General features: G+C 43.1%; 1 protein-coding gene across 1 annotated transcript in view; it reads right to left on the reverse strand.

The window, feature by feature from the left end:
* Positions 1-27,939, reverse strand: part of FTO (FTO alpha-ketoglutarate dependent dioxygenase) — a 294,785-nt gene that overhangs the window by 206,843 nt on the left and 60,003 nt on the right. The window contains exons 2-4 of the mRNA XM_066637383.1: positions 24,273-24,350; positions 19,002-19,662; positions 5,280-5,423 (exon numbers count right to left, since the gene is read on the reverse strand). Coding sequence (XP_066493480.1) covers positions 5,280-5,423; positions 19,002-19,662; positions 24,273-24,350 — 883 coding nt within the window. The remainder of the gene's footprint in view (positions 1-5,279; positions 5,424-19,001; positions 19,663-24,272; positions 24,351-27,939) is intronic.

Genomic DNA, 27,939 nt, shown 5'->3' on the forward strand with positions numbered 1-27,939 from the left:
CAAATACAGCAGAATTCCGTAAAAACACAATACAAAAAAATCACATAATCAACAGCGTGATAAAATTAACCATGCGATAAAACTGAAAGGCACAGCATAAAACAGGGGTGTCCAAACTTTTTGGCAGGAGGGCCACATCATCTCTCTGTGTCAGGGGCCAGGAAACAAAAGAATTAATTTACATTTCAAATTTGAATAAATTTACATAAATGACTATATTAGAGGTGGAACTTATATGAATGAATGAAGGTCTTCCAATAGCTCAGGGCCTATAAAAAGCCTTGCGCAAAGCAAGGCTGGCCTTTTCTTTGCTGCTGCTGCAGAATCACAGATGTGAAACAGCAAGCAGTGGAGGGAGCCCTCTTCCCACAGCTCACACAAGAGATCGAACAGTTGCCCTCATGCTGAGAGCAGTTGCATTGGGCCAATGCAAGCTCCAGCAAGTCTCATTGAAGAGTGGGGGCCACCTGTGGGCCAGATTGGGAGTCCCCAAGGGCAACAAGTGGCCCCCGGGCCGGGGTTTGGGCACCCTGGCATAAAAGAACAGTGTTGTTTGAAGGGGACATGGATGTACCTAGACATGTCATCCACATGCACAAAGAAGCCATGACCAGTTGCAACTTCCAACCATATCCCTGGAGAGGCGTGTCCCTGGGCCCACACTGTGCCTGTTTCCCATATGTTCTTTCACTATTATCAGTCCATGGAACTTCCCCTTCAGACATCCTCTCATGAAGTTATGGGATTAAGTGAATAACTGTAACGACGGTCAGTAGCTTTGTTTCAAAAGACGATTCATACAAAATCATGATGAAAGAGGAAGGGGAGGAGGGACAGAGGTCATGACTATATGGAATGCCCATGTGCAGAAGCGATGGTCTCCTGAACACCAGCCCAGAGGCAGGGTGTGAAGGCACCTAAGTTGGCCACCATGGAAGAAAAGATACTGGATTAACTAGGTCTGATCCCACTGAGCTCCTCTTTTTCTTATGTTTGGAACAAACACATAGAAGTGTGAACCAGGTTTAATATGGAATCATTCTGTAACAGTGAGATGTATGTACGAGGGGCGGGGGGAGAGAACCATGCTTAATTAGCAGACAACTGAACAAGTTGTAAGCAGATTTAACCAAGCCATTTGATCAAAGTAGAGCAGCAAAAAAATAACTTTCAGCAGTTTAGAGCCTTAGCAGAATACACATATCAGAAATATGTAGATCAAATGCAGGTTCTGATTTCAGAGGTAAATTAATTGGAAGGAAATGTGAATGAACCTCACCATAAATATGGAAGAGAGTTTTGCATAACATCGTATTTCTCCTGCCATGCGCGCTACCAACTTTTGGTTAATTAAAAATTTTTTACGATGTCCCTTGGACCATCAATCTCTTGCCTCAACCAACTTCACACCTCCCCCCCCAAAGAGACACCACCAAATTGGTCCTCAAGCTGCATTTATGTCCCTAAACTTCAAGCCATGTTTGATGTATGGGAAACAGTTGTGCAAAGCAAATCTTCCTCCTTTGAATGAGCCCAAAATATATATTTGGTTTTCATGTGCTTTGAGTCATGGTCAGAAAAAATAGAGACAACTGCAAGTCTTTTTGCAAATGCGGTCATGTCTATCGCTTAAAGATTGGGGATACAGGGAAATTTCAATTGAATGCGAAGACCATGACAACCCAAGTTAAGCGCGCTGTAGGGCACAGCAGATGGGGCCACCTTAGTCACCCCCATGTGCTGTGGATTTATTCCACGCCCCCAATACATTTTGTATCAGGCACCCTTTGATGAAATATTAGCAACTGTGGAGTTCAAGTCATACTTTCTCTGAAGGAGAGTCTATTTTTATAAATTAAGCCAACATCTTCTCTTTCACATGGACTTTGGAAAACAAGTTTCATTTATCAGAAAGGAGTAGGGAAGGTTCCAGAACCCTGAAGGATGTTATCAAACCAGAAGTAAGAATATTAAATAAATATTAAACAAAACTGATCATTAAAACTTTTTAGCTGGATGTTTCTGCCACCTCATAATTCAATAACATTATTTGCGGCAAGCACTTTGGATGGGGTATTCCAGTGTTTTTTACCATTTGCCCTCCCCCATACCACTTTGCATGGTCCCCCCTACTGGAAGTACCATCAGAAGTAACTGGCAATGATGTCATCACCAGTTATTTCCAGATTAGGAGCCTGTGGGTACCACTGGACCCCACTTCAAATACCACCGGTGGTACAAGTATCAATGGTTGAGAAACACTGGTGTATTCAGTAATCTGGTGAAATATGAACAGATTTCAGTGCACAATTCTACAACCAAAGTCAAACACAGAGAATCCTGAACTAACTTTCTGATGGGTGCAGCCTTACTGACGCAGAGGTATTCCACATCAGGAATTCTTATGCATAAAGAATTATATGATTTTGGAAGAAAGAGATAATTTCTGGATGTGTATATAGACTGAAGACCCTAACAAGCTACTGCTTCGTGTTGAGGATAACAGCTAGCGTGTTTGTCTGTTTAATTCTCTTGCATCTGACACTCTGTAGAGAATTCCACCACCCTCAGCATACTTCAAACAGACACCTTGGCTTATTTTAAATCAAAACTGCATGTTACCAAAACCAAAATGTCTAACAGCTTTAAGTCATATCTGCTTTATTATATATAAACGAAAACAAAGGAAGCCGCCTTATATCCAGTCATACCACCGAACCTATCCAGCTTGTGTGTGTGTGTACACCCATATGTGTGTAGTCATATGTGTACACACACTATACCCTACACAGGTGTTTAATATTCACCTGAGAGGGGGGGAAAAAAGTGAAAGCAAGAGTGTAAGAAGCAGGTGTCAAAAAACTAACCTTTCCAATTTCAGCTTTAACACCTTTTATTCTTCTTCCCATGCAACAAAGAGTCTTATTATATTCCTTGTGCCATAGTGCAAAAGACCTCAAGAATGCTTTTGGGGGAAAAAGCAATAAAATACTAAAATGTGCTGACTCTTCTCAGTTTTTTGAAAGGGTGTTTATACATTTCTCCTTTCCCCATGCAGCCTGTAATAATACATCATTTATGGCATTTACAATCCAGAAAAATTTGAGGAAACTGTATGTCACTTCCAGAATTACAGAGGCTGCAGCACTGAAATGGAGGCATCCTGAATTCATTAATTAGGTCAGCGATTTTCAATGGTGTGACACAAATGATCTACAGGTGTGCCATGGGAATTGGAGGAGGATCATTTATTAGTAGGGCCATTGGGGAATGTGAGCCCCCCCCCCCACCAGCAGCATGGTGTGCCTTGTCAATTATCAAAAAACTGATGCTGCAGCTTGACAATTTAAGTCCCTTGTCAGTATGCCCTGAGTGGGAAAAGGTTGAAAATTGCTGAATCAGATTAATGAAATGGATGGATGGATGGATGGATGGATGGAATAATGTACTTTTTTTTTTAAGCAACTGACAATCATCCATCAGTGGTACAGTGCTGTGCTTTCATAGTGTTGGAGCACTAACTGCACACAAGAAGTTCCTAGCTTTTTCCATGGGATTCGGTAACTAGCAATTGGAAATACTGTGCTTTTCTCTCCCCAAGATCTTGGAAACCACTGTTAATCTTAAGAGTCCACAACACTAAGCCAGATGGACAATATGGTTTTGCATGATCATATGAAAGATCACTTTCTCCTGCAGCGGGAGGAATTGCAAGATCATTTCTTGTGGCCTTCCTTTCGGTGCCCCCAACTTCAAAAGGTAGGCGGGTGGTGACCAAGTAATGGATCTTGTCTGTGGTGGCATCCTGTCCACCACCAGACATGTCCCATTGGATGCCAGCACAGTTCACTTTCAACCCAACATGTGAAGATGATGTTATTCTGCCAGATTGGTAGAGCTAATACTGTTTTATTGCTATCTTGGTCCTGACTGTCGGTCAAGGTTTTTATCTTTGCTACTGCAATTCTCTCATTCTGCTGATGCTGTTGCCTTTTCAATGTCTGCTTTTCTTTTTCTTTTCTTTTTGATGTGGCTTTATATATTCAGTTGCTGCTGTCGGTTTTGATTGCTGTTATCACAAGTTGACTTGAAAACAAAATGGTGAGATGGAAAATATCTTGGATAATAAATACTGTGCACCAGAGGTGAGGGCCACAGCTAGATCTGGGAATTGGGCAGTAGGAGGGTCCTTAGGTAAGATTTTTACAAATTTAACTACAGAAAGTAACACGTAACCTCCACAGTACAGAACTTACAAACCATTCATCTTTATAATGCATCCATGTGAAAAGTAAAATTTATGTCTCACATATGATTAATGCATCTTCTGCTCCTACTTAAACATGATCAGGATGGTGTTAGGGCATTAAAGTAAAATAATATTATTTTTAAACAGTTCCTTATACAGCATTTCCAACAGAGCGTGAGATGTAGTATATTATGTTAACATCTACCTGGGGAATGGAGACCGTCCATGCTGGTCTGAAGCGTAGCTGGACATGATTTAGAAACAACTGCCCAGACTTTAATTGCTAAGATAAATGCACCATCCCCCAACACCACATCTGAATTTTTCCACCTATTCCCATCAGTATGATTGCATGAACACCCAGGGCTTTAATGCATACAGTCGTTGATACGTGCAGAAGTCGTTGATACAAGCAGAAGTGGGTAGAAGGCCCAGGGACCACATTCAACCTGCAAGAGCTTCAGTTTAGCCCTCTGACTGCTTCCCACCTATGTCAAACAATCCAGCCTTTTTAGCCCATCTTCAGTACATGTATACACACGTCCTAGCACTATAGCTGCCCACCCAAATGGATCTGCCTCACTTCCATACTCAGCACTGGAGTGTACATGCATGGAAAAAGGGCCTGGGTGCAACTGACCACGTTGGGACAGAGCGCAACCATGCATATGTCCCATCTAGAAGTGGTGCCGATCTACAAGAACAGCCCATAAACAAGAGTGAGCCAGAGAAGGAACACTTCCTATGTTCTTTCCCAGAACTCCAATTCAAAAATGAGCACTGAAGAAGAAGAAAGAAAGAAAAAAAAAAACAGTAAATGTTTAGTGTTCAAAAATTAATAGCTTGTTATATATATTTACAGAGCTGGAATCAAAGTTACAATAGTAATTACTACAGCGAGCCTGCATTATGGCCTTCCCAACAGTTTCCAAATTCCATGGCTGTTTTCTGAGTGGGCCTGGAAGTCAGGGAGGAAATGTCAGAACTGGGACAAGAGTAGTTCCCATTTTTTTCTGCCTTGGAGCATTACCTTGCATAAAATAGCAGTCTCCCTGGTCAAGGGGCATTGCCAACCCAGGCGTTGCTATGTCCCAAGCTACTTTCAGACCAACATGCCAGATGGCTGGGTCTCTGCCACTTGGAGTTTCTTCCACAAGGGTGTCAACAGCAGATTCTGAAAGAGAGAATAAAACAGTTTATCCAAACTTGAAAACACACACAAAGAAACACAAAATCCAACAAACTAATTTGCAGAAGATTTTTTTGTTTTTTTGCGGAGAAATTGTCGCTCAATTATCAGCCTTAAGAACTCTTCTGCATCCATTCATGGGATGCTCCAAGAGAAACTGTTTAATTTCATAATGAACTTCAGACAGGTAAAAAGCCTCTGTGTAAACCATACATTGAACAAGAACGTACAGGTATTATACACATTGACTTTGCAAGGCCGTGGATGCGAGTAACAGCTGGTTCCACCCGGCAGCATCTTACACGCCACTCTCTGTCTTACAGTCACACCTGGGACAAACAAAAGGTTTGGGGAGGGAATGTAGGAGGAACTTCTCTGGCTGACAAGTCTACATAGGATGGTGGGTGCCAAGGGCATTGCAGTTGCCATTCAACTGCCACATTACCTTTCCACAAAGGCAATATATATTTGACTGGAAAAGTGTGCCAAGAGTTCTGTGACACATAAGCCATACACTATTGTACGACCGTTCTCCAAGAGGTGCAAAAAAAATAGATGTAAGGTTGGCGTTCAGAAGAAGCAGTACTTGGGTACACACATCTTTTTGCTTCTCCTTCTCTTCATCTGTGCCAAACCCCCTTCCTAATTGTAGACCACAAGCAGCTTGGGGAAGGGGCTTCATTTAGCACAGCAGATAAAAGTATGAGCTCCGAGTTGGGCAACTGCCTGGTTCAAGTTTCACTATGGCCACAAACTTAATAGTTATCTGTACCCAAGACTCTCCCTTGGCCTCAGTCATTCTTGCCTGTCAAATGAGGATAATCATTCTGACATGTTACAGAATTGGTGACAGGATTACAAATAATGTGCATGGGAGTGTTCAAAAGTACTACAGAAACACAACATACCAAATAAGTATAATCCTTGGGAGGGAGTTTGTAATATTTTGCAACTTTTAGAAGAGAGGGGAGGGTTGGGAGGGAGGGGATTTTAATGAGCAAATTAAAGACCTTGCATAGTCAATAGATGACATCAGTAAGCAATACTCATGTGCCTTGGCCATCGCCACAAAAAAGTCATACTGGATAAAGGCATTTTTCCCCCAGTGCTTTTGCAAACAGGTGTCAGTGCGAGATATTTATCCCTATTCATTTTCAACCCCCAAACTGGGGGGGGGGGGAAGAGAGATTTATAACTTTCATTATTCCGCACGCACAGACAGACGGACCAGTGCTGACCTCCTGGCTTCCTGACGCCCAAGTCATCTATCACGTGAGATGGCTGCTGTGTTTATACTTGGACTGAGGAGAGTTTTCCAAGTTAGCCATAAAATATGAAAATTATTTCCCCGCTGATTTTAAGCAAAACTTAAAAAAAAAACTACATCTGAAAAAACGTTCACATGGATCAAATTTGCAGCATTGTTTTCTTCCTGCCTGGGATGGAGGAAGACTCAATTGCTATAAACTGTTTCCTCCAAAAGAAATTAATAAGAAAGCCAGTGCGAAAAAACTGCTTAAACGGACACCACCAAAATCAATCCTAACTGATTTGAGGAGACCTCACTTTTTATATCTCCTCTTTAGATAAATCTTAACTTAATTTTAGAACAAGGGACACTTTCTGAAAACTGCAGAGGCGGTTGCTTTCCTGTCACTTGGAATGCAATCCGACTTGGATATTATTAGAAGTAACCTTTGAGGGTTAATTCCTTCTGTGTACTCCATGAGCACTGGCACCCATTCTGTTCACAATATGGGCCCAATAAAACACGGAACTGCAACCAGAGACAGTGATTTCAATCAAGGCTTCCTGGAGTCTCCTCATAAATCCAGCATCTTAGGAACGCGCTCATTAAAAAAAACTCTCTTTTTGCAGCTTAATTTCTTTTCTTTAAGCCATGTGTTCAAAGGTAACTCACGCATCACCATTCCATCCGTGCCGACTAATGTGCCTTATAATTATGCTCAACGATTTGAGACCGATGATTCCTGCTGCGCTGTTTTGGAAACAATAATAAACAAGCAGCTACTTGCTTCCAAAATGTCAGTTATTCCAAAAGTGATAAAATAATAAAAAGAATACACTGCGCCCTCAGTATCCATGGAGAACTAGTTCCAGGACCCCCCTCCCCCCACGGATACCAAAATCCACAGATACTGGAGACCCGATTAAAGAGGCAGGGTCACAATACTGCAATAACTTATCCTGATGTCATATTGAGCCTGTGGCCCACTCCATAGGCCTGCCTGAACCTCAGAATGCCTCCAGGAAAGCAACCAAAAATGATTTCCAGTTTGCTTTCACAACTTCTAGTTGCATCTGGAAGGTGTTCTGAGGCACAGGGAGGCCAATGGAGTAGGCTGTGGGATTCCCTGCACCTCAGAATACTACCGACCATAATAACCCTAATAACAACAACAACAACAACAACAACAACTAGGTATTTATATATCGCCTTTTCTCGGCAACAGATTACTCCTCTGACTTTATTCAAGGCGGTTTACATAGGCAGGCATTTCTAAATCCCTCAGCGGGATTTTTACAATCATAGAGGTTCTCTCTTTCAAGAACCAACAACATTTCAGAGTGGATCTTCCTGGTCTGGTCTTATTTCTGGCCTCCAGTTCTCCCAGGCAAGCTCCATCTCTCACATGGAGCGCAGCCAAGACGCTTCTTGCTCACACCAAGAGCAGGTGGAATCACTCAGCTGGGCTTGTCGGCTGCTTCAAGGTCTTGCCATTCTCAGCCGTTCAGGGAGCTGAACTGGCGACCTTCTGATGTTATCTTCGGGTTAACGGAGGCTCTACCCTCTAGACCAGACCTCCTGCCCATAAGTCATGGATGCAAACTGGAAGTCAGAATGCATGGAGGCATTCTGAAGCGCAAGGAGGCATCTGCTTCCTTGTGGTTCAAATCCAGTGATGCTGGGCCTGCAGATAAGGAGGGTTCACTGTACTTTTCAACATTTGCAGTGTGCTCCTAGGATCTGCCTGCCAGCCAAATCTATCCACATGGAGAAGCTAGAAGGGACAAGTGGTACCTTGAAACCACTTGAAATACAACTAGGCAGATGATGTCAAGACAAAACCTCTTCTTGCTTAAATGAAAATATTTGCCTGCATCTAAGTTCTTTTCCCTCAATCAGCAGTATTCTTGAAGAACCTGCAAAGATCTCAACTACACAGAAAGTTTTTATTATAAGCATCAAAAAAGTTTAAGTTTAAGGAAATAATGCAATGGTCAGAACACATGAGAAAGCTTCATAATGTCTAACATAGAATATTTATTAGCTTTAGTTGATTAGTCTGCCTTCCCCCAATTTAGGTGACAAAACTGTTACGCCCTACAGCACAGGCAATGGTCATATTCCATGTCACACCACTGATTCTCTAGCTGAACTCTGAGCTATCCTGATATCACTGTATCCTTGGACAGATCTTCTCTCTTTAATTCTCTGACAGTTCAAGGTTTATAGACAGGTGGAAGGATGAGTGAAAGTGGTGCCGTCACCAAGAGGGAACATTATAGCTGAAGTGGTAATCTGGTCCAAACATAGCATACACTTCAATTCTACTCTAGGAGACAACTTCTAGCTGCCTTTTCGCCAAGTAAAGGTAACCAGAGAATGAAGTGCTACATGCGAATCTGCTCCTGAAATTAAGCAAATCAGGAACAAGGATGGGAGATTTTCAGAGAACTTCTTGTAGCCCTCTCTTGCAAAGCTCCTTGAAGGAAGGGAGACAGACATAAATACAACATAAATTAAATATACTGTAGTTTGTTAATCAAGTATAGGTCAGCCGTCTGTATTCATGGATTTAGGACCCACTTAGCTACTTATCTGCAGGTCCCAAACCCACGGGGTTGGCCTGACCTGGACTCGGGTCACCTGCAGATGGTATTCTGAGGCCTGTAGAGGCGGCCTCCACAGACCTCAAAAGGCTGAAAAACACAACTTCCATTTTCTGAAGAAAAATCAGATGTTGAGATTTTCGGCCTTCCAGAGCACTTACAAGGCCTTCTGAGGGTGTTTGGAGGATTTCAAGTGCCCAAACCTGAAGATTTCATCATCTGCAGGTATTGGCATTCAGGGGAGTTCTAAGAACAGAAACCTTTCGATACAGAGGGCCCCCTGTATTAAGCTTTGGCAGCCCCAAACTGTCTATGGGACCCATGGGACCTTTGCATATTATTAACATTATTATTATTAACAGTATTTATATACTTTCAACTAAAAGTTCACAAAGCGGTTTACAGTTTGCATATCCCAGCAAACTGGTGTTACTTCACTGCAACTGGCCAGATAGGAGTGGGACATAAGACATATACAACTATTTTCATGGTCTCCCCTTTTTTACTTCCTCCCCTGTACTCTTCAGAGAGCCAACATGATGCAATGGTTAGAATACTGTGAATCTGGGCTAGGGGAACTTGAGTTGAGATCCCGCACTCAGCCATGACATTCTCTGAATGTCCTCAATCTAGTTACCATCTCCTACTTTGCATGCTCTGAAGAGTTTTTGCAAGGATAAAACGTGGATGGAGAAACCATGCAACTCCCTGAACACCTAGGAAGAAAGGTAGGATTTTAGCAATGTAGAGCAATGCACTTATGCTCCTGGAAGTCTGTCTGAAGTTTCTCAAACTAGTCCCTATTAATTGGGGGGGATTTCCTCAGTAGATTAATATCTTTGGAATAAGAGCTGTAGGCAACAGCTCTTATTCTGAAAGAAAAACAACAGAATTTGTTGTTCTGAAGAAGAAGCTGACGGTTCCACCAGTTTCCTAGTTTGCTCCTAAGGCTGAGTTTGCCTTGCTTGCAAGGGTTATCACCCAGTTTTCCCATGAGGTGGCATCTTTCCTGCATTTTCGATGGTAGAAGAAAAAAAATCACTGACTGCAGGCTATACAAACTGACCTTGCATCTATTAAGCAGCAAATAGAGGGGATTACTGGTCAATTATCAATCTGCAGCAATGTTCCAATTGGCTTATAAAGTCATTAGCAAAAAAGGAGCTGTCAGTGTTTCACACCCAATCACAGCCAGGTGGAAATTAAATAGCAGTGGAGCTCGGCTGAGCCAAGAACTCTTGCCATTTTCAATGTAATAACAATAGTAAGTTTTAAAGCCACCCAAAAGTAGGTGGCACTGTAAAAACAGAAATTGTACTTTATGAAAGTCAACAGGAATAGGCCCTTCAAAATCGGTCACCACTGCAGTCAATCACTAGTTTGTTAGCCTGTTAAACATTAACTTGTCAACTAACAGATCCAGTTGTTTATTACTTCCAAGATTTACAGGCTCAAGGAAGGCTTAAGGGGGAAAAGGACAAGAACAATAGCAGGGAAAACATCCACAGAGATGAAAACAACTTACTTAACACTGGAAGAGCCTGTTCAACCTACAGGGAAGAGAAGGGAAAGGGAACAGGGAGTTACAGTGCTGTAGTAGGTATTCATGTCTGCGAAACTTTATCTGTTTTCATGAATCACTGCTACTTAATATTTTGAGGATAATTCGCTTCAATAGCTATTGTGCATACATCTAGTCACACACAACTTTTAATCCAACCTTGTAAAGCAGGTCCTCCTTATCCACGGTCTTGGAATCCATAGATTCAATTTTCTGCAGATGCCGCAAGGCAGTTTCTGGAACTCCTGGAGACCACTTCCGGGAGCACACCAAGGAAATGCTTTCATGATGCATTCTGGGGCACGCCAGGACCAAGTGAGGGGGTCACAGGCCTCGGTACACTCCCAGAAGTGGCTTCCAGAAGTGCCAGAAACTGTGACATATGGCACTGCAGCAGATGACCAAGGTGAGAGCATTGGTTTTCTCTTTCTAAAAATGGGTCTTCAGCAGCTAAAGACTTTGGTATTGGGTGAGGGCAAAACTGAATTCACACGGATGTCGGGACCACTATAGTACAAATTTTAAAGGCAAATAAACTAGAACAAATGGAAAACACTGGGAGGAAAATAAAAACCATGCACAGAACTTAGGAAAGGGCACCAGACGTCTCAAACGAGGACCTCTGGCACTGAGCTCAGGCACGTTAATCTCTGAGCCTCTAAGGCAGGTTGCAGAGGGACTGGCTGACCTGAGTGTGGCTTCTACACAGCACCCATGCTTGATAGTGGCCTGAAGGAAAAATGCAACCAACCAGCCCTGGACAGAACAGGTGATCTGCTGAGTCAACGGGGTCTGTCCATATATAAGAACTTTCCTGGGGCTTGACTTCCCAGTCTGAGTTTTCCATCTAGCCAGGAAAGGTGCTGAACAGACTTGCCTTGCTTCACCCTGTCATGGGACTGATTGCTCAACACTCAACACCATGGTAATGTGGCGTCACTAGGATTCACGTCACCCGGTGCAGGAGGCCTGTGCGTCACCCCATGTAGTGGGTGGGGCAATGCCCCAGGTGGGCGTGGTGATGTACCATTGCCCTGCCCCCACCAGATTTTTGGCTGTACCTTTTGTTAGAACACAGATATTTCAATGTGGTTTGTTTCATTGCATTCTGCATGAAATTACACATTGATTGATATATAACATGATGGGATTATTCCTCCATATTCTGATTTTAGTGATTTTGAAAACTTGTAGAGCCTCACACGCACACACCCCGTGTCAACTTACTAACACCTTATTGCAGCTGTTCTCAAACTTTTAGCACTGGGACACACTTTTTAGAATGAAAATCTTTCCAGGACCCATTGGAAGTGATGTCATGGCCAGAAGTGACATCATCAAGCAATTAAAATAAATAATTATAAATAATTAAATTAAAATAAAATAATTAAATAAGCGGGAGCCAGTCCTGTTCCACCAAGTGAATCTACTCTGAAGTAAGTCCCATAGTGGTCAATGGGGCTTACTCTCAGGAAAGTGTGGGTAGGATTGCAGCCTGTGAGCCCAAGCCTATGCATGTCTACTCTGAAGTAAGTCCCATAGTTGTCAATGGGGCTTACTCTCAGGAAAGTGTGGGTAGGATTGCAGCCTGTGAGCCCAAGCCTATGCACATCTACTCTGAAGTAAGCCCCATAGTGGTCAATGGAGCTTACTCTGTAGTCTGCCTGCAATAACAACCCCCCAAAAAGAATCATTGAGCTCTTCAGCCCTCCCAGTGCCCAGTTTAAAGTTCTTCTATTTCAGGCATATAAAGACAAAGACCCTCCTGGCTTTGCAAGTGCAAAATAGAAAACTTTCCCCTTACCATTCAAGCTTCTTTTGGGGGGGGGGGAGGCTGCCTTCTGTTGCACTGCAGCTCCATCGGATCAGGACCCTTCTGGTGTCCTCACATTCCCCTTTGCCTGGCCTGACTACCAACCAAGGTGCGTCTGCCTACTCATGAGTAAATGCGAGGCTGCTTTGCTTTCCATAGGGTTCCATACACTGGGGAGGGAGGCAGCTGGGAGGGAGGAACCTCCTTCTCCTGTTTTGGGGGGCTGCACTCATGGGATGAGGACCAATCTGACATCCTTGGAGCCTCTCAGCCTGCCTCGACTAAGGCAAGTCTGCCTACTCGCGAGTAACATATCTTCATTTCGGGCTCAAACTGGCAGCTGGGAGGGCGGAGCTTCTTGGGTGTTTTGGGGGGCTGCATTCATTGGATCAGGACCATTGTGGTATCATTAGATTCCTCTCAGCCTGCCCTTTCCAATGGACTCTGACAAGTACATCTACTCACGAGTAAAAGCGCGATACGGCTCACTTTCACTTTCCTTAGGGCTCCATGCATTTTTCCTTTTTTTTTTTAGCCATAACTTTTGAATGAAAGGAGTGATTTCAATTCTGTTTTTTGCACTACACTCCGCTGGCCATTCCGCATCCAACGGTGCATGGCATGATGCAGTAGCTCCTAACCCCGCAATGTTAGTACGTTCTCCCCCCCCCGGGCACGTCACCTGGTGCGGCCCGCACTCCCACACCCCCTAATGACACCAGTGATGGTAATGCTATCTGCCTCTGTCCCTTTGATCTCTGTTTGCCTGTGCTGAAAGCCTGACCCCAGTTGGTCGTGTCCTTGGCAGTTCTGAACATAATCCATGTACCTGGGAAGTTGACCTGCTGGTTGCCTTAATCTGTCTGGGCCCTGATAAGGTATGGATGTCAACTTTTGATGGGAAAAGCGTACAGAGAAACAAAGCCAGGGGCTAAATTACACTGATTCACTCACACTCACTTTGATTGCACATAACTAGTTAGTATTACAGAGGCAGCTTTTCTGAGAAGCCTTCACCTCAACTCTTTCTTAGTGTAACCAAGACTAAGTACATACAACTGAATTCAATGCACACTCTTTCCCATTTACTACTGCCTCCATCTGTCTGCTCTTCCCTGTGCACTGAAACTTAAATTATGTACCTCTTGTGACATCTTGCCATTTGTAAAATAGCATGCAAAGGGGTAGAAACAAACCAAAAAAGAAAACTACACATGAATAATAAAATTAAGAAATCTGCATACACAACAATAAACCATGCAACTGCAGCACATTTTGCCAACTCTAAAATAGACCCAGCACTTGCTGCAGTAGACTACGTGGTTGGAGGTCAACAGTCTTAGACCATCAAGATCAGTTCCCACCAAATCCCGGCCTGCAGGCCAGAACTGGGATTTGGGAGAAGCCGTCTGCTCCATGAGCTGAGCTTACAGTTCCGGGGCACTGCAGCTTGTCATGTCCCCAGATTGGGACAATGCAATGCTCTGGGCAATCACATCTGCCTAGAGATTTGGGCATAATGCCCGCTGGGTCATGGCACCATAGACGCAACTGCCCAGGGCGTCACATTGTCCTGATCTGGGGACATGATGAGCCACAGTATACCAAAAAAAGCATTTCCGGGGCACAGCGGTCTCCAGTTAGTAACAAGCAAAAGATTAAATTCACAATCCCTGATTCCAGTTGGCAAAGATTTACAACCTTAAAAGCTATTTGCTTAAGTAGACTAGTGAATTCCACCTGTCAGGAGAGAATGTGAAATAGGAAGGTGCCTCCAACTGTTAAAACCCAACTTATAAGGAATGACACATAGATCAATGTCAACAGGTCTCATTGTACACCAAGATGCAAACAGGAAGTTGGAGCAGCTGTTGGGAGAACTGGTGTGATGTGCTTTTAATGGCATGCAGCAGCAGCACAAGGTCAGAGTGACCTCACAAATGTTATATGCAGAGAGGCCAGGCTCTGAGAATCCAAGAAGATCAGAGCTGGAAGCTATGAATTGTAGTAGTTCCTCAATGGAGGAAGAGCAGCACTCCCTCCTAACAGACCCTGGAGATCTAAGCTATGTTTGTTTTTCAGCTTCCAGAGCTGGAAGCACTAGAGAGCAGTTTTTTTAATCTCCTTCTAGGTCGCTTGAGTCATATTTCTTTCTCAGGTTCTAGCATGCTTGCCATTCTAGCAATCTTTCCCACAAGCTTGATGCTAGAAAACCTAGCAGTCTCCATTGCAATGATTCTGTATTTGAGGGGGGGGGCAGGATGGTGCCACTCCAGCCACTGCATTTTATGGTTAAAATAAACCATATACAGGTTGAGACTAATTATTTGTGTGGGTTCCGTTCCAAGCACTCATGTGGATGGCAAAAAACGAACTATAGCAAATCAATTTAAAAAACAAAGTTTTTTTGCTCTGGTGATTTAAAAACAGCCTTGCTGACCTTTGTTATGTAAGATAAGAGTTATTAAGAAGACAATCCATCAATCAGTCCTCCTCTAAGCACTTCACTCATCCCTCCCTTCACCAATGCAAATGTGCTCAGGGGGAAGGGAGGGGTCCTCTGGAGGAAGAAGGATTGATGGATTGTCAGCCAGTTGCCCCCCCTCCCTCCCTCTCTCTTTCATATTAAGGAGGCTATTGTTAAAGGACTGTTCAGTTTTTTAAACTGATTTTAAAGGGATGCATTTTTTCCCTTCTCCAGGGATCAGCACATTCCTTCTCATTTGCAGGGGCCATTCCTGTTGAGTCAAATCCGTGTATAAAAAATTCGCGTATAAATAGGCTGGACCTGTACTTTCAAATTCAGCACCATTTTTTTGTGCCATTTGTTTTTGATTCAAACTAGAAGCATCCTCAAGGCATGCTGGTGAGGTCACTTCCTACTATTTTTCTAGATGGAAAACAAACGCAGTTCCAGTATGACAGAACTTCTGATAGATGTGGCTTCTCCCCTTTCAGAACTGCCTTAATCAGTAGTCATTCCACTTGCCTGCAGCAGAAGGAAAAGAGAGGAAGTTTCCTCCACTGGCCTGGCCAGACCAGCTGCCATTTGGCTCCTCCTATCCCACAACCACCCCAACTCAGATGCCATTTCACTTGGGCACATCAGGGAAAGAGATGGGGGCAGCAGGACCCGCTCCACTAGCCTGGCTGAGACTGGCTATCATTTGAGTTCTCTCCCAGAACTGTTGCATGTTGATTTCATAAAATGTGTTCCCTGCATATTGTTCTCCTTCAAGCACCAGGTGAAGACTTGGCTCCTTCATAGGACTTTTGGATTTGCATAAGTCTACCTCCTGCTGCTAATGCTGCTGGTGAATGAAAGGGTTATTTCATTTTCTTGTTACCGTATGCATAGGTCATGAAGCCTGGTGAGAGCAATGTTAACTTCTAGCGCTATTTGTTGGTATTCATTTTGTATTTTTAGTATTGTTTTATTACATTAGCTGCTTCAAATCGGCTAAGATAAGTAGAGTTGGGACTCTAAAATAAAATAAACACAAAACCCTGCATTTAGGAAATTCCCCTCCTAGCTAGCCTAGAGAAAGAAGCCAGCACTTATTGATACAAGGATTATTATGACATTCTATTGAAGAGGACTAATCGCCTTCCCTTAATCAACCTATTAGCAAGTAGCAACACTTTCAAAAAACTTCCTTGGATTTGCTAAATGAACGGGTTACTGCCACGTTCTGCCAAGCAGCCGAATACAAGGCGGCTATTGATCAAAATATGCAGGGTAAATTGGGAAACAAAGAAACTTTTGTAAAGGTTAATACTATCATATAACACTACGCTGAGAACATATCCTGCCCGGTGCACTCCCCCTGCTAGGAGATCCTGAGCGCCTCCGCTTCCCAGCAAGGTCCGCACAAACCAAAGAGATATCAGCATTTCTCAGGAAGCACTCAGCGCCTCGAAAACCTGAGTCCCGACTGAGCTAAAGTCACCTTTGCAAAGGGGTGAGTGGAGAAATCCTTCTGCAAAGTCAAAGTCTCAGGTTACAGGTCTCATAAAGGATCACAATTTACATTGGCATTAGGGTTCAAGCTTCTGCAATCATTAGGACAATATATAAGCCATTCAACTTCTGAAGTGATCTTTTTAAGAAGTGTAACTTCATACACTTGCTACTTTCCCTTCCACATTAACTCTGGGGGCACGACTCTCCCTGCTCATTTCTCTCCCTGTTGCATTTCATTTCAAGTTTGTCCCTTATTATCTCAGTAGTAATCTTGGAAGGAGGTTCCTTCTGAACCAATTGCTTGCAACTTTTTCATGCCAGGCCTTTCCTCTTCATCCCCTACCTTTAGGGATGCTCACACTAGTGATAAGGAAAAGGGATGAGATAGAAGGGGGACAGAGGAACCCACTGTGCGGTATTAGTGGAGCTGCTGCAGAGATCAAGCAATTGTGGTGCAATCACATCACACATCACAATTTACACATCGGTAAAGCAGCTACCACGTTTTCCAGACTCACGAAGAGAGTCTGGTCCAACAAGAAGCTGACGGAACATACCAAGATCCAGGTCTACAGAGCTTGCGTCCTGAGTACACTTCTGTACTGCAGCGAGTCATGGACTCTTCGCTCACAACAGGAGAGGAAACTGAATGCTTTCCACATGCGCTGCCTCCAACGCATTCTAGGCATCACCTGGCAGTACAAAGTTCCAAACAACACAGTCCTGGAATGTGCTGGAATCCCTAGCATGTATGCACTGCTGAGACAGAGACGCCTGCGTTGGCTCGGTCATGTCATGAGAATGGATGATGGCCGGATCCCAAAGGATCTCCTCTATGGAGAACTCGTGCAAAGAAAGCGCCCTACAGGTAGACCACAGCTGTGATACAAGGACATCTGCAAGAGGGATCTGAAGGCCTTAGGAGTGGACCTCAACAAGTGGGAAACCCTGGCCTCTGAACGGCCCGCTTGGAGGCAGGCTGTGCAGCATGGCCTTTCCCAGTTTGAAGAGACACTTGGCCAACAGTCTGAGGCTAAGAGGCAAAGAAGGAAGGCCCATAGCCAGGGAGACAGACCAGGGACAGACTGCACTTGCTCCCAGTGTGAAAGGGATTGTCACTCCCGAATCGGCCTTTTCAGCCACACTAGACGCTGTTCCAGAACCACCATTCAGAGCGCGATACCAGAGTCTCTTGAGACTGAAGGTTGCCAACAACAACAGGTGCAATCAGACCTGGCATCTCCAAGTAGCATCTTCAGGCACCTAGCAGGGACCACTGCTGAGGTTGAGCTTGGGGGGAAATCTCTCACTCTCACTATTTTCCTGGAATTGGGCAAATAGCCAGAAGTTGTCACTTTGGATTCCCACTATGTTCTTCATGTCAAATCATTCCAGAACATTGTGTAAAAATGGTGATCACTACCTACAAATGGCAGCCACCCGTGGGGAAACTTCATGTTTCTATGCCAGCAGCCTCCCCCCCCCCCCCCGTCAGCTTATAACTACAAGACATCCTGATTTTTGACAGACCTCCTTCAACCGTGTATTGTGCAGGACAAACTCAGCAACAATGCAACATGCTATTTATGCAAACACAGAGCACTGTGGAGATCCAACACGACAAATACTCAAATTAACCAATCAAGGACATATGAATGCATCATATTTTCAGTGACATGGAAAAGTGCATAAAACTTGCTGAATGTTTAAAATCAGACTAGGAATTTCACCAGGTTGCACCACTTTCTTGGCAACATAACCACCAAGTACCAAGGTGCAGTGTCTGTCTGAGGACCATACACCATGCCGAGGCAAGAATCCAGGCAAGATTGTGCAAACAAAGGCTCCCCAAAGCCAGGGCAACAGAAACTTTGCAAAGGACACTAGTAAGATCAGTATGGAGCTGGAACAAATTTGCGTTTGACAAATCACCCCCAATAAAGAGAGGGCGAGAGAGATGTCAAAACCACAATAAAATATGTTGTAGCCCAAGGAAACAGGTACCTGTGGAAATCTGGGAGAGCAGTGTTTTGACAGAGTTGGCTCCCTCGGTTTCCGATCAACAGGTTAATTATAGCAACTTTTCAATCTGTTTGATATGTTCCAGATAAAGACAATTACAGCAAACATACCTTGGCTCATTCTGTCTTATGCCCTTTCCCAATACCTGACAGACACAGCTGACAGTAAGTGTTTGCACATTAAAAAAAATTATGCCTATGTTATGGCAATGCTTAATGCATTGCAAATTTAAGTCTGAATAAAAGTTGGAGAGCCTGGTTATGTGCACTCAGCGAGATGGGAGACAGCTAGGAGAGAGGCGCTAAAGATCATTTTGGATCATTCTCTCCCCACTCCATGTTTACCCACCTTCACAGCTATAACTGTAGACAGCTACTGTCGATCTCTCAACCAAATTTTCATCATGATGCCAGCTCACAGCCATTTTCCCCATTCCGAAGTAAGGCTCTGGTTTCAAGAAAAGCATTTGTTGCGGATCCATATAATTCAATAATGTCAGGTTGTAAGATGTTCTCCCTTTCAGATCACTACAGACGTACTTTGGGACATGAGACTGGCTTTGATCTCGCAAAGTGGACCCCGACTCTGTAATGGAAGTAGCAAAATCCCAATGCCTATCACTGACAGTGCAGTCTTCAGTTTCCTTTGTCTCAACCAAATTTTGCTCTTGCAAAGCTTGGATGGTTTCTCTGTGCAAATAGTCATTAAGTTTGATGAATGCCTTACAAGCTTCAGATATTTCAGGATGAGAATAATTTATTTCATAACTTTCTTTGGGCCAGGGGACCGTAAATAACCTCGTGTTCAAATATTTGTAAGTGTATCCCAGGTTTCCAATTAATATACGAGATATTGGGGTAACAAAATCTTTCCCTTTGATCCTCACAAGATCTTGGAAGAAACAGTCATGCTTTCGCAAAGTGAAAAAGGCTTTTTGAACTTCTTCATGGACTTCTTTGGGGACCTTCCCAGCTTTTCTGAGGACAAGTTTGGAATATTTTGTCTTCCACTAAAGGGGAAAAAAGAGAGAGATGTATTTTAAATATACAACAGATGGTTACTTGAAGCACCCCCCATAGGCCATTCAATAAATATATAAGTATAGGGAGGTGATTAAGCCTTGAAGCCTGTAACTAGGCTAAAAAATTATTGGTCATTAGAAAACTTCCTTCTTTTCCCATATGCCAGACACTGACCAATCTAATAAAATGAAACATTAACAGACACTTCAGCTGCTCAGGCTGAACATGAAGGGCAGATTCTGAGTGGTAAATTATAAAACCCACAATGGGACGGGAGACATTGTGTTCTGATCCTTAAAAGGTGGATAAAGAATATGGGATAGGCATATGGGAGTATTGATCTTCAAATACTGGGGCTTGACCCATAGCTGGGTTATGCTTACACCTAAGGTGGCAGTACAGAGCCGCCATACCCATTTTATCTTTCTTTTAAAACTTTTAAAAATTATTTTTTAATAAAGCAAAGAAAGAAGGAAATGGGAGATACAAAGGCACTTAGCTGGGAAAAATTAGGATGGGAATCTACAGGTCCCTGTTTTATTGTTGGGCTTTGGCAAAGCTATCTGACCTTATGTGGTGTTCTTCATATATATAGCTACAGCTACAACTGTGGGATTCTGCCCTACTAGTGAGCTCCTTGGAGGTATCTGAGAAGATGGTATAGATCAGCGGTCTCCAAACTGGAGACAGCTGTGCACCAGGAAAGGCGACCCCCGGCGCAAATGGCACTTACCATTCTACCAGGGAGAGTCTGTCCCCTGCCACTAATCCCCCCCCCCCCCAAACTGCATCCCAGTCAGCCAAATCTGTCCAGAAATCCGGGCGCAGTGGCTGCTGGGGAGACAGAACTCAAAAGTGGTGAACCACAGCACAGTTCAGGGGAGATCAGTGGCAGCAAAAGGAGGTTCCCCTTTGGACTGGTAAGTTCCATTCACGTGGGGGAGGGTTTAGACAGGGCACGGATCCAGACTGGAGTCTGGAGAGTCCTGGTCTAGATGGACCTTCAATCCAATTTGATAGCCTAACATAATTAAAAGTCTTAGGCTAACTTTCCTGAGAGTAAGCTCCATTGACCAAAATAGGACTTACTTCTGAATAGACCTGGTTCGGTCTCACAGTCTAACAAAATTAAAAGTAGATCCCATTTTGTAGGTTTTGATAAATGGCAGTCTCAGGTCTTGAAAGAGCTGAAATGTTGGTCTCTAGGATGAGGCCTGGGAAGTTGCATTGGGAAAGGCCAAATTTTAAATGCGACCTTTGTGGGCAATGCTATCCTTGTGGGCCTTTCCCACAACCCCAAGTTCACGTGGACCTCTACCAAGTGATGCCTAAACTTGCTGCAAAGGATGGAAAAAAGCTGTATTAATCTGTCACAAGGAATAGGAGGGATGACAGAAGATGCTGGGGGGGGGGGGGTAACGATGAAGAAGAAAGCCTGAAATGATGCCGGTCTTGTTCAAAGGCAGTAATATTTCACTCTCCTGTTAAAACTGGGAGCTAATGTGTTCCACATTTTAATGCCAGTCTAATGAGAGGCACGTTACCTTTTGGCTTGCGAACTAAAGATTACATGCTTTGAAAGCATTTTATCAATATATCTTAAATGGTGTCTGCGGGGTTTCGGAGCTTTAAAAAGAGGCCTTTTTAAAAAAAAAAGTCACACATTGGTATCTCAGAACAAAAATCAGGAAATGGAAACACATTTCCAACACATCATCTGAGAATTCCGCTCAGTCTTCTTTAATTCTCCAGCCAGTCATCCTGCCATGTTCCTACATAAGGAAAACATTAAGAGATCAGAAGACAAAAGAGAGGGGGTGAAAAAAAAACACAAGATGGAGCTCATACTGGACACTTTTACTGATTGGAAGAACAAAAATCATGTAGTTCTTGGTGTATCTCTGACAGCAAATATGAAAGGTCACCCCACTCGTTGAGCAGATAAAAGCAACAGCATGACCGGACACTTCCAAAAAGCGTACAAAACATTTCATGCTTAATTTTTTTAACATGTCCATTATCCCAGAACACAGTTCTAACACACTCACAGCATCGTGAGGCTCCCGCTACGTATTTTCAGCAAGCTACAAATCATAGCCCCCATTTTCAAGGATCTGCACTGACCCCTGTCATTTAAGTGACAACAGCATCCCGACACACTGGTGAGGTTATCTTTGGATAAACAAGCTGGCATTTCAGTTCTACATTATGAGATAATATAATTTCACTCAAGGAAGATAACACGAACCTGAATGCAATTTGTTGGCTTCATACGGTAGGCTATTTGCCCCATCCTTTAAAGATGGACTTCTTCATTCAAATTATGTGATGACAAATGAATCATGTGCACGGTTCTAAAGGCACATCTGTACGGCCTGGCAGCCATCGTGTGCCTGTCAGCCATCTTCTGTGCATCTCCCATCCCCTGGGAACTGTCAGCTTTCCCACTGGACTGTTCACATGAAAAGCAAAGAAACTGGGCCCAGTGTGGCCTCAGTAGCTGTAGCTGCCAAGGGTTCTGAGCATGGGGTGATAGAGATGCATTCCTGAGTGTTTACCCTAAAGCTCAAGGCTATGTTTATTCTTCACACGTATCAACTTATCTGTACCTGGTTGATAGCTTTTGTCTTAGTTCATGGGAATATGCCTTGTTGTGCCAACTTCAGCAATAAACACGTCTACATAAGCCCATGTATTCAGTCATTGCTCTGCTCCTGGGCCTTGTTGAGGATGCTAGCAAACCGCGTAGCCCAGTGGGTAGCCTGGAAATGCTGTAATGCCTAGAGGTGCTTCTGTAAGTGCAATGCTCTTGGACAAATAAAGCTCCTTTATGACAACTTTAAACAATTGCTTCTTCCTGGGAAACAAAAGAACCTCCAACCCACAGCCAGAGCTGGGGCCTGGAGCAACATCCCACAGCCATTAGTTACGGCATGGTCTCAAGACTTACTGCACCTCTCAGTGAGGCTTTCAAGTAGTTGCAACTCAGACCTTTCATTTAACAATAATAATAATAATTTAGGTTGAGCAGTGTTTCTCAACCAATGGTACGGGTACCACCAGTGGTAATTGAAGCGTTGTCTGGTGGTAGTCACAGGACCCTTGGACACCTGCCACCTGGCAGCAAGACCAGGAACATGGCAGAACAAACAGCAATAGGAGGCTCCAAAGCATGCTTTTTGCACTCAAAAAAACTGTCCTGTCCACTCTAATCCTCTTACTGGTTTTTGTTGCACTGAATCTGCCTTCCCAACCCTGAAGTAACTGGTAATGATATCCCCACCAATTACCTCCAGTGGTACTTTGAATAAGTGGACCATGTGAAGTGGTACAGCAGAGGAGAAACCTTGAGAAGCACTGGGCTAGATCAATGGTAAAATGCAGGTGCATACAGAAGTGGGGGTTTGATGTGCACTGGGTGTCCACAACAGCCCAGAGCAGTAGCATTAACACTCTACCAAACCACCGTGGCAGTTATCTCAAAGTTTAGGGCTTCAACTCAAAGGGAAGGAAGAGTTTTAATTTCTTTTAAGAGAAAAAGGGAGGAGAAAGCTCTTCCCTTCCTGCACCAGTGGAAGCAAAGTGGGGTTATTATTTTAAAGACGCTACTTTTGTATGCATCTTTCGGCCACATGTCAATACAAGAAAGTTGACATAGCTATAATGTATGAACTCCTGCTGTAGCTGTTCAAGCTAAGTAAGAGATTCCTTTTTATGTCTTTCATCTCACTCAATATGTTCCAACTTAGTTTGACTGAACTCACCCAATTTTTTCCATGTGTTTTGCATTTAGTCAGAGCACTGTCCAAGAGAGACTTACCATATTCTTCCATTTCTTCGATAATACTCCTCTCTCTATACTAGTTTGGATTATACTTATGTAACCCTGTCAAGCTTGACTTTCTTTTCTTAGAGTGGCAGAATTTTAGGGCTGGGAGAAACCAGAAGGCTATTTAGCTTGAACCAGAGCATTCTGATATACATTCAATCCTCTTCCCATAATTCAGCCCATGGAGAATCTCAAACACATAACAGAACAAAAGTAACACAGTGAGCCACTGTAGTTCTTGAGGTAAGAAAAGATCTGTATAACAAGCAGATCATGTGGCAATGTTTTTTCAGGACTGTACCAGCTTACAGGTTAGCGAAGTCACATTAACCAAAATTCTCACATTTAAAACAACAAAAAAGTTAATTAAAACATTCATGAAAACAGAAGAAATAAGTGTCCCACTTTTACTCTACTTCCTGACCTTTGTGAAGGACACAAGTAAAGTCTTTTTACCCAATAACACAGCTGACAGTTCCCTGCAGCTGCACAATTTCAGGAGAAAACAGGTTGCTTGCCATTATCAATCTCTCAAATGGCTCACGCACCGTTACTAATCTTCTCATTGAGAAGATAAAAGTCACGGTTACATGGAACACAGCTTGAAAACCACCTCATTCATGTCAGTTTTTCCTTGGCCATTTTCTCTCATACATTGCAAGCTGCATCTAGAAGAATTCTATATATTCCACAAAAAGGAATTAAATAAATCATCATAATGCTAAAATTTCTCCAGCACACAAGACGCTAAGTTTTTTAAAGCATTACCAGTTGGTGGAAGCCATCGTCCTTAGGTGTTAAATATGGAAGCCGATTCTCTCCCATTTTTTGAAGGAGCTTCTGTTTCTAAAGATACAAAACAAACATTTCACATTGAGTTTAAAAAGCACAACAGGTTTGGTAGCCACTTTCATGCTTTTTTTTTTCCCCAGCATGGTTAAAACTATTGAATCATCCATACTACTTATGGTTGGATGATGACCAGGGAGAACCAATGTCAAATCTCAGGTGGGGCCTACCTGAGGTTCTTGGGTATCTAAGACAAGAGCACAGTCCAAAGCAGACAGTTGAAAATGAAGAAAGCAGATATTGGTCAGATGGGCCATAAGTCACATTTCAGATAACACAATGGGGCAAAGTCGGGTGGGTCAGGCAAGGCAAGGGATCTTGATTCTGTTGTTATCATTGTGATGAATTCCTCAAACTGAGAAGTAATGCTGAAGCCAGAATTTATTAGGCCCAGTTCAGCAAAGACTGGCTGTGGGGTCAACTTGCAATCATCACTGCCCAAGTGGTGTCCTTGTACCATTTAGGGCACAAGCCTAACCAGGTCTACTCAGAAGTAAGTCCTATTTTGTTCAATGGGCTTACTCTCAGGAAAATATGGTTAGGATTGCAGCCTTAGTCTTTCAGAAGAGACAAAATGCTGATGATGCAAGAGATAGGCAAATCCTGACTGCTAGAAGCTTCAGTTTATGACTTCCCCAACATCATTTAGGTCTGAATCCCCACTGTGGTACCTTTGGTTCAGTCATGTTCAACCCGATCTATTACAGCAGGCTGCTGTGATGTTAAAAGGGAAGGGAAGGGAACATCACCATCCTGAACAACTTGGAGGATGAATGAGACTTTAAAAAATGTAATCCACCAACTTACATTTGAAGAGTGGATGAGCATGATATAATGTCATATCTAATAAAACATATTCAACGTGTCCGATTTAGAAAAGGGAAAGAGAGAGAGAGCGCGCCAAGAAAGAATGATTACCAAAATAGGCATTTGTTTTCACAATACTGAAATAAATGTACTAATCTGAAAGTATCTTTGGAAATACATCCAAAGGGGAAAACCATGATAGACATTCACTGAAGATTTCACTCTGCACCTCTGATGAAACGTAGTTCGCAACAGCTTATTCCGAAGGAAGGCGCTTAGCCTTCAAGGTACAAAAATCTACTACAAAAATCTTTTGTTGCTTTTGGAAAGTCTGTTGTTACCCTAAAACAGTTGTATAGCTTGTGGAAGTATGTGTTATAAGGAATGAACTTTTCTCCCTTTTGGTAATGTTTTGATGCATTTAATATAAAAACATTGAATATGTAATAATATTTCACCAAGTGCAGTTGCCAAGCTCCTTATTAATAGACTATACTTTCTTTCCGTGTTTGTCCTTTTCATTAGCTGACAAACTTATTATATTATCTTCTCTATTTCCTTTTGCAAACATTTTTTTGGAGGGAGGGCTTCGTATCATTTATGTTCTTACATGCTGCATATGAATCTTTCAGTACCAATAAATGCTCTAGTTCTGCTCTAACGAAGAAGCAAAACAAAACCAATTCATCAATAATGACGAAACATTCAACACAATTATTCCTGGCTTATGGTTCTGCTATCACTTTAAGTTCCTTTGTGTATCTCTATTTTCTGCATCACAAGACTGGACTAACAAATTTTGTAAGCTTTACTATACTCAAGACAAAGGAATTTATCAGGCTGAGAGCACAACCCTGAGAGTTGAACTTTGCTGCATTTGCCCAGGAGTGTCCCAAATGTCCCTTAAAGCACATTTGCACCTTACACGAGCAGGTTGGGCCAGGGCAAGGATGTGTGCCAACCTCAACGCAGCAGATCCTGACTTGGAAGAGGTAAGCAAGTGCCAGCCAAGTCAGGTCAGCACAGGGGTGGGTGGACAAGGGTGGCAGGAGGGTGTAATGGAGGTAAGGAGGGGGGCATTTTGGGTAGGCAGACCGGAAGGTGGATTGGGCCTGGGAGGGGGGTGGGATCAGCCATGGTAGTACAGTTGAAATTGTAACTCCCAATCACAGCCCAGACAGCCTTACACAGATTTTTATCAATGAATTCCCTAACGCATATCTGAGCAGCCCCATGGGGTGGCTGGCATACGATAGGGGGTAAGGGGGGAAATATCCCCTTACCCTGAGTTACACTCCAGCAGCACCTACCTTACGCTGGATACAGCACAGGCCAGTCAGCCTGCCAGCCTGTTCCAAGTTAGTATTAGGCTATAAATATTACTTTGTAGACCCCAATTCCGGCCTATGTGCATTTTTCACCGACGTCCAACTAGTTCCAAACACAAAGAAGAGAAAAATAATATCCGGAGATTGATCTGCTCCAATCAACTTGGCCTCACACAGATCAAGAATGACCTGCACTCCCAATACTCATCTGTGTCATTTACATAGCAACCAAACGTCTTCAATGGCAGACCTCAGTAAATTCACGTAATTCAACAAGAAATGCAGTAACTTAGATTTTCTTATATGCATGTACTAACAACACCTCAAAAAACACAACCAGAACATGGTTTAACAACACTGAGAGAAATAGGAAACAGGAGCAGAAAATAAATAAAACACAAATCAACATGGTAGCACTGCATGGTATCAATGTGCCATGTTAGCAGGAGATGGCAAAAATCAGCACAGGTGCTTTGGCAAAGACAGCACAACTATCCTGGATCCAATGACTCCAGGATTCAAATCCTACATGTTCTGGAACTGAATTAAAAGGATCACCAAAAGATAAGGGCCAGAGCACTACAGGTTGACCAAAATTTTGGAATGAGCCAACTATTCTAACAGAACTCGTGGCTCAAACACTCACCTTGTGTTATCACCATCACCTATTTCATGATGGCAGCACTTTCTGCCCAAAAACCATGTTTCTGGTGTATACACACACAAGCACACAGAGATAGCTCCTCTTATCACAATGAAAAGTGTTGACACATCTCTCTAATAGTTGATAATGGCTATTAAGGCAATAAAAGTCTGTGGCATACATGAACTGTTGAAAATGCTTTCATTTCAAAATACATTAGGGATAAGATTCAAACAGAAAGACGGCAACCGACCAAATGTAAAGAGTATGGGGCTATTCAAGTTTAGAAAAGATGACGTGAACATGCTAGAGCAGTAGTTCTAACACATTTAGCACCAGGACCCACTTTTTAGAATCTTGTCAGGACCCACCGGAAGTGATGTCATGACCAGAAGTGACATCATCGAACAGGAAAATTTTTAACAATCCTAGGCTGCAATCCTACCCACACTTACCAAGGAGTAAGTCCCATTTACTAACGTTAAAAGAATATACATAGTAGCTTGTTAAAAGTACAGGTCTGTAACATTTCCCCAAATGCAGTCACAGAGCAGGGTAGCATCAAAAGTCTAATATATTAAAAATAAAATATTGAAATGAATGGGGACCCACCTGAAATCGGCTCGCAACCCACCTAGTCGGTCTTGACCCATAGTGAGGACCACTGATTCTAGTCTATATTTTCAACAGTATTAGCAGCGGCTAGTATTAGTAGCGACCAACCTAGTAGGTCCTGACCCACAGTTTGAGAAACACTGTGCTAGAGGTTTGAAAAACTATGCATGATGTTGAGAAAGTGGGTAAAGAA

Source organism: Tiliqua scincoides, chromosome 9 (genome assembly GCF_035046505.1).
Source record: "Tiliqua scincoides isolate rTilSci1 chromosome 9, rTilSci1.hap2, whole genome shotgun sequence".
NCBI lineage: Eukaryota > Metazoa > Chordata > Lepidosauria > Squamata > Scincidae > Tiliqua > Tiliqua scincoides.